This window comes from Echinops telfairi, unplaced genomic scaffold (genome assembly GCF_000313985.2).
Source record: "Echinops telfairi isolate 266 unplaced genomic scaffold, ASM31398v2 ScPeMD7_2010;HRSCAF=2546, whole genome shotgun sequence".
NCBI classification, from domain to species: domain Eukaryota; kingdom Metazoa; phylum Chordata; class Mammalia; order Afrosoricida; family Tenrecidae; genus Echinops; species Echinops telfairi.
The window spans coordinates 18,565,392-18,573,100 of NW_022105908.1; the positions used below are offsets into that span (position 1 = coordinate 18,565,392).

General features: G+C 54.5%; 1 protein-coding gene across 1 annotated transcript in view; it reads left to right on the top strand.

Annotated features, from left to right (window-relative positions):
• PIK3R6 (phosphoinositide-3-kinase regulatory subunit 6) overlaps positions 1-7,709 on the top strand; it is a 44,672-nt gene that overhangs the window by 8,061 nt on the left and 28,902 nt on the right. The window contains exons 3-6 of the mRNA XM_013007335.3: positions 1,442-1,595; positions 3,240-3,245; positions 5,474-5,560; positions 6,578-7,001. Of these exons, the coding sequence (XP_012862789.3) occupies positions 1,442-1,595; positions 3,240-3,245; positions 5,474-5,560; positions 6,578-7,001 (671 nt within the window). The remainder of the gene's footprint in view (positions 1-1,441; positions 1,596-3,239; positions 3,246-5,473; positions 5,561-6,577; positions 7,002-7,709) is intronic.

The window sequence follows — 7,709 nt, forward strand, 5'->3', positions numbered from 1 at the left end:
ATCACACACACACACACACACACACACACACACACACACACACACATACACAGACCCACGAAAACAGATTGCTTATGTCTGTTTTGTTCATTGCTGTATCTCAGCAGTGCCTGGCTCAGAATGGGCACTCAATGGATATTGTATGTAAGGAAGAGCGGATGGAGGTAAAGCCCGGTCCTGATTGGTTCTTTCAACAGCTCTCGGACCTTTTGACAGTTAATCAGATGTCCTGCGGACCCTGGATCTGAGGAGTTAAGCTAGCCCCAAGATCAGGGAGTTGCCTGGTATGCCTGGCCTTGGCATTTGTTCTGGATCCTGCATCTTCGCTTGTTGCTGGGGGGATGGGCATGAGAGACGAGAGCCGGAGAAGAGGTGCTGAGGCGCTAGGTCATGGGGTGTCTGGCTATAGCCTTAGAGTGTTGAATGGCACGGAGAGAGTAAATACTCCCTTCTCCTTCTCTTTCAAGCCTTCTGTGTCCAGTAAGGAGGAAGACTCAGCTTATACTGATACCCTTCACCTTTTCTTCTTCAAAAAAACGAAGTCTTAAAACCTTGGCAGGCAGCAAAGCCTGGTAGAACTGAGTAACAGTGCTCTGTGATTACATTCATTTTAGAATCAGCTATTGATGACAAGTGACACTTACTTTATTCAGTGTCGACATGGTTTCCTTTTGAAATACTTTTGGACCCAACACGCTGCATTGATTGAGGAAAAACATAGTGTAAGTAATCGTGTAGGTGGTACGTGAAAGTCATAGGAACTGGCAGGGGTTAGACCCACTGCCATCGAGTTGACGGGGGCTCAAGCGACCCTGGAAGGGTTTCTGGGATTAAACATCTTGACTGGAGCAGACAGCGCCCTTTTCCTTCCTGGGAGCAGCTGGCGGGTGCTAACCTTACAGCCGGCAGGGTGCTAACCTTACAGCCGGCAGCCCAATGCCTAGAACACATTGATTCCATAAACACCGACTGAGCCCCCACTATGTGCAGAAAACATCCTAGATGCCGGCGAAGCTGCGCTAAAGAAAACAGACACACTCCTGTGGGGGTGGGGGTGGGGACCGGAACACTGGTCCAAATGCTTGGGGGTGGGGGAATACCCTAAAAGGAGTGGGGTCAGAAGCCACCCCCGCCCCTCTAGGTTACCGACCTCGCAGAACACCAGTGGTCTCTCCTGCTGGGGCGGGGGCGGGTGTGGCATGGGTGCTGAAGCTGGGCAGGGGGTGGTGGCAGGAGGGACCCCCAGTTTCAGGTGGCGTCAGTCAGGACGAGGGGCCTGCTTGTGTGGCCCGGATCCCTTCTGCAGGGAAACTCTGGCCAGATGCCTCGGAGTCAACAGGGAGGCGCCACGCTCAGCTGTCCTGTCCCTGGGGGGTTGGTTTAGGGGATGGGGTGTGTGCATGCTGGCCCCCAACTCAGGATCTCACGTCCCTCCCGCCAGGCCAGCCCCCGCCGCACCCTGGAGCTGTATTTCCACGCCGTGGTGGCCGCAGTGGAGCACATGGCCAATGAGCCCAGCCCTAACCGCGCGGGTCACCAGGAGAGACTGGAAGAGATTTACTGCTCGCTTCTGGGGCCCCTCGCGGCCTCGAGGGGTCCCCGCAGCTGTAAGTGACTCCCCAGCCACGTGTAAGACCCGGAGCAGCAAGGCTGCCCCAGCCCACGCCACGAAACACCTGCCCGGAGGTGTGAGGGAGCTCGGGAGCTTGGCGAGCAGGCTGGTGGCTACCAGAGAGCCTGTGAAACTTGTTGCAAGAAAACCCCTTGCCCTCAAGTGGATGCCAACTCATAGCAACCCTATAGGACAGGCTAGAACTGCCCCTTGGGGGTGTCTGAGACTGTAGCTCTTTCCGGGAGTAGAAAGGCCCAGCTTTCTCCTGCAGAGGGGGTTGGTGGTTTCGAACTGCTGACCAAGGAGTGACCGCCGCTACTGCACCAGGGCAAGAAGACCATGCTTTATCTCATGATGGTACTATTCACAGCTAACATCCCCAAAGCATCTTCTATATATCCTCCGGGTGTTGTTCTGAGCACTGTGCCGACGTTTAAATGCATTGCTTCAGCTAAATCAATTGGTCCTCTCTGGAGACCTATGAGACAGAAACGATCATGATCCCCATTTCACAGAAGAGAGCGCTGACAGAGATTACACACACACACACACACACACACACACACACACCAGAACATGGCAGACCCACACTCAGCCTGCCTTCGTTCTTCACCTGGGTGGGTACCACAGGTTCATGCCCCTGGCTGTAAACCACAGGTGGGAAGTTGGAGTCCACCCTGGGGTGCCGAGGAGGAAGGGCCTGGTAATCAACTGAAAAAATCTACCATGGCCAGCCCTCTGGAGCCCTCTGATCTCCATGGGGTCAATGAGTTGAACAAGCGCTTTGATCATCTAAAGTAGCAGTGGAGTCAATATTGTGTTGGGCAGCACCCTTTTCTTTCAAATCAGATTTTTGTCCTGTAAATGGTGACGCAGAGACAAGACCTCTTGGTTTCACTTACTCGCTTCCACTGGGCAGGCTCTAATTCATATCGACCCTAGAAGACAGGGTAGAACTAGAAGACAGGGTAAAACTGGCCCTGTGGGATTCTGAGACTGCCACTCTTTATAGGACTAGAAAGCCGCATCTTTCTCCCAAGGAAGTGCTGGTGGTTTTGAACTGCTGCCCTTGTGGTTAGCAGCCCAATGACTGTCACTGGGAAATCCTAAATAGCCCAGAGCGTTGATTTCCTGCATGTTACAGAACAGACATGATTGGTGCCCTGTTTCAGGGTCACCCAAAGTACCCACGGGATTTGCCAGGTAGCAACCTGATACCCAACCGCTGGCTGGCACCCGTAGTTATTGGGCACGGGCTGTGGACCAGAAACCACCAGCAGGAGTCTGCAAGCCAGTCCCAGGTGTCAAATCTGGCAGCCTGGCCCCTCTCCCCAGGAAGGGCAAAGGCTGGTAGAAGGACCCTTGCCTAAAGACCCCACCCATTTTCTCGGTGTTCTCTAAATAGTCAAAATGACTTCTGGTCACCTCATGGAAATGGTTCCCCAAACTGGGACAAACCATGGACACCACTTGGGCAGTAGCTCTGCCCGGATCCAAGAAGACTCAGTCTGGGCCACTGTCACTACCACCACCCAGCTGACAGCCAGGGACCCTAGTCTCCCAGGTCCTGGACTTGGTAATGATTAGCCAGCCCACCTGCTGAGCCTTTGCTCCCATTGGCGGGGAGGAGGGGGTGGGCGGGGCATGGAACAGCAGTGAAAAGCAAGGTATGGTCGGAACCTAGGGGAAGTGTTGAGTCCCTGGTAGAATTCACACTCTCTGCTCAGGAACCTCGAGTTTGATTCCCAGCCAATATACAGCCTCCACTTGTCTTTCCATAAAGGTTTACATGTTGCTAAGAACCAAGCCGGTTCCAGTAGAGCTTGGTGGTATAGTGATTACATTTTGGGCTGCCAACTACAAGGTCAGCAGTTCAAAACTACCAGCTGTCCCATAGGAGAATGATGAGGCTTTCTACTCCTCTAAAGACTTAGTCTCTGAAACCCACAGGGGGCCATTCTACCCTGTCCTAGAGGGTCACTGTGAGTTGGAACTGACTTGATGGTGGTGAGATGTTGTTTGTTTGTTTGCTTGCTTGCTTGCTTGCTTGTTTGTTTGTTTGTCCCGGTTAAAATGGAGTAGAAAGAATGATGGTGATCTATTTCTGAAAACCCTATGGCTTACGGCCTTCTGATCCATAACTGATCAGGACCAGGGGCATTAGGTCACCCATGAGTATGGGGACCAACTGGCCAGCCATTAATAAAAACCATAATCAGGGTTAAGATGGGCTGCCTGGGCTTCACTTAAGGTTCTGACACTTACCCTGTGACCTTGGCCCAGGTAGTAAGCTCTGTGTCCCCGGTTCCTTCTCTCCCAACGTAGGATAACAAGAGGAGCCCTGGTGGCATACTGGGTTGTATATTGGGCTGCTAACCTTAAAACCAGCAGTTCGAAACTAGCAACAGCTCTGCAGGAGAAAAACAAGGCTTTCTACACCTGTAAAGACATACGGTCTCAGAAACCACCACGGGCCTGCCCTTCAGGGTTGCTATGAGTCAGAATCAACTCCATGGCAGTAAGGTGAGACCCAGAGCTGCTGCCAGGGCCCATCCAGTGGGCTGGGGCTGGCAGGGGTTTAGGAAGCATTGGGCACTGCCCCAAAAGGAAGCCTGCAGCCTCGGTTAGGGAGGGAGCCCTGGCTGTGTGGTAGTTAATAGGGAATAGAGATTTAGAAACAAAAACCCTAAGCCTAGATATGAAGTGTGTCCAAGGTGCAGACTGTTAGGTTGGCCTGGGAGGGAGTAGCCACGTGGCTGGAGTGATCTGGAAGACTACCCGAGGGAGAAGCAAGAGGAGGACGGGCTAACCGCCTCTCTGTCTCGCTCACCTCTTCTGGTTCCTGCTGCCCTGAGCATTTTGCTGCCTGTTAATTGCACATGATGGCAGAGTGGGCTGCCATCTACAAGCTCAGCAGTTCAAACCCACCAGCAGCTCCACAGGAGACAGACAGGGCTTTTTCTACTCCTTTAAAGAGTTACACACAGACTTGGAAACTCAGGGGGGCGGTTCTATCCTGTCGTCTAGGGTTGCTATGAGTCGGCATTGATTTGATGACAGTGAGTGTGGTTTTGGGTAGTGGACTGCTAAGGAGCCCTGGTGGCTCTGTGAGATAAGTACTGGGCTGCTAATGGCATGGTCAATGTTTCAAACCCAACAGCCACTCCAAGGGAGAAAGATGAGGCTGTTTGCTCCCATAAAGAGGTACAGTCTCAGAAACCCACAGGAGCAGTTCTACCCTGTCCTACAGGGTCTCTATGGGTCAGAATTAACTTCATGCCAGTAGGTTTAAGTGGGTGGGCTGCTAATTGCAAGGTTAGTGGTTCAAATCTGCCAGCCTCTCTGAGAAGAAAGACGAGGCTGTCTGCTCCTATAAAGATTGAAAGGCTCAGACACCCCCTACAGAGTCACTGTGAGTCAGAATCCCTCGATGGCGGAGAGTGTGGTATTTGGGGATGTCTACAAGATACTTCCGGGGCCTGAAGGTGATCGGAAGACTTCATTCTGCTGGACTGGGACCAGAAGGGGCAGAGAGGGCAGCACAGGGGGAAGCCAGTGTAAGACACCGCCCACGCTGCTGGTGGGAGACGGGCTCTGACTGCTGGGCAGAAAAGTGTGCAGGACACAGACAGGGGACCGCTAAGAACTCTTGGGCAGCAGGCGGGCAGCTTGACATTAGGCTCTGGACGAGCTGAGCTGACCCTGGCAGAGATGGGAAGGAAGGGAAGCCACAGGGAAAGGCAGGTTCAGCAAGGCCAGGTGGGGAGAAGGGTGCAGGAGCTGGGAAGGGGGTTGGGGAGGGCACTGAAGAATCCCACCCTCCTGCCCTCTGTGGTCTCCACAGCCTCCTCCTTCCTGCAGGTGACCCTCCCCCAGACCGGCCACCAAGCATCCCCCTGCCCAGTCCTCACATCACCTTCCATCTGTGGAGAGACGAGGAACAGCTCTGTAAGCATCCTGATTGGACTTCAAGATCGGAAGAGCGTCGTGTAGGGGGGGCGGTGGGAGAAGGCGCCTGAGTGGGCACCTGGCTGCACTGGCTGGTGTGCTCTCCTGCACATGAGCCTGTGCGTGCATGCTCTGTGTGGACCCCGGCCGTGCATTTGGGTACGTATCTGCATGTGCCCATGTGTGTCTCTGCTCCTTGTCCCCTGCCCTGAGTTGTTCCACACATCGGCGGAAGGACACAATGTATTAGCCACTAGCCTCCTGTGCCCATTAAGTGTCACAGATGCACGGTGATGCCAACAGATAATGTCCCCAAGGATCAGGCTCACTCAAACTCATGCCATCAAGCTGATACGGACTCATCGTGACCCTCTAGGACAGGGTGGAACTGCCCCTGAGGGTTTCTGAGGCTGTACATCTTTATGGGAACAGACAGCCTCACCCTTGTCCCGAGGATCGGCTGGTGGTTTTGAACTGCTGACCTTTCGGCCACAGCCCATGGCATAACCACTAGGCCACCAGGGCTCCTTTTGTGGAGGAGGAGGGGAGAGAACATTCAGTCCTTAACATTAACATATATGAAAAAGAGGATTCCAGGATCAGTGAGATTCGGGAAAGACTGAGAGCCCTGGTGGCTTAGCGGATTACGTGTTGGGCCACTAAACGCAAGATCAGCGGTTCAAAACCACCAGCCGCTCCACTGGAGAAAGATGAGATTGTCTGCTCTCATAAAGATACACAGCCTCAGAAACCCAATCTAGAGTCTTGAGGAGCTGGACTTGACTTGAGGCTGGTGGGTTTGGGATACGATGTCAGCCAAGGGCGTTCACAGGAGGTGGCAGATATGGGAAGGGTTCACAAATGGTATTGACCTCAGAACCATTGGTTGGCTTGTTTAAAAAAATTTTTTTGGTGGGGGGGCTCCATTCTGCAGAGCAGTGTTTAAAGAACACGAGCTGATGCTTTCCTGGGATGAGACCTGCTGGTCTCAGGTGCCCCCTTGTCCCCGCCTCCCAGGGAAGGAGCTGGTGCTCTTTCTGCGCCCTTTGTCCCACCTCCACCTCAGCGCCGACCTGGAAGCCTTGGATCTGCAGGGCCTACCTCCAGACCGGGAGCTGGCCCGGGTGTCCATGCTGTCCACGGACAGCGGCATCGAGAGGGACCTTCCTTCGGGGCCCGATGAGCTGCCTGCACCCAGCAGCCCTGAGACGGAGCGGGCCGGGCTGCAGCGCAAAGGGGGCATCAAGAAGCGGACATGGCTGCCTGGCCTCCTGCTGCCAGGCAGCTGGCTCGGGGCCCCGGAGCTGCACCGGAGGACTGGTGGGCCCGGCGGGGACGGGGAGCTGCTGCCTGGAATCTCCCGGGTGCACACGGCCCGGGTGCTGGTGCTGGGCGATGACCGGATGCTGGGGCGCCTGGCCCAGGCCTACTACACCCTCAGGTAGGGCTCTAAGGGCTGGCCGTGCTTGGGGGTCTGATGTCAGCTAGGGAAGGAGGAAGGAGTGGAGGGAGAGGGTGAGGAAGCAGAGGCCAGGGTGGGATGGAGGCAGACACTAGACACCACTCTTCCCCATGCACCTGTGCACCGGCACAGGTGCCCTTAGTCCTTGTTAGCAGACTGCCAGATGTCACTGCACCTGCTTGTTGTTGCTGTTGTTGTTTCAGACTTTTGCTGGTGACTCGGGTGAAGGTATACAGAACAGACCAGTTAGTTTCGCAGCAATAGTTCAGATGCCTTTTGTATCACGTCCCCGATTGCAAGCCCACAATGAAACATGACTTGTCCCACTTCCTCCTTGGGGTTCCTGTTCCCATCCCGCCTCCTTTCCTAGCCCTTCTGAACTCTGCCCTTGGGTCAGTGCTGCGCTCTGGATCCCAAATGGCTGATCTTTCCAAGGAGTGTGTACCTCTCCCAGTGTGATTATCCCCCTTAGAGAGCGGAGTATAGTTGGGGTGGAAATTGAGTCCTGGGGGTGAGTTCACTTCCCAGCCTGCAGGGCATCTAAGAGCCAGAGTCTCAGGGTTTCCACCATCTCGCTCTGACCAGTGGGCCTGGTCTCTTGTACAATTTTGAGTTCCCTTCCACCATTTTCTCCCACTCTCTCTGCGACCTTTCCCTCCTAGGGTCCCTTCCAGAGCAGGCGGGCGC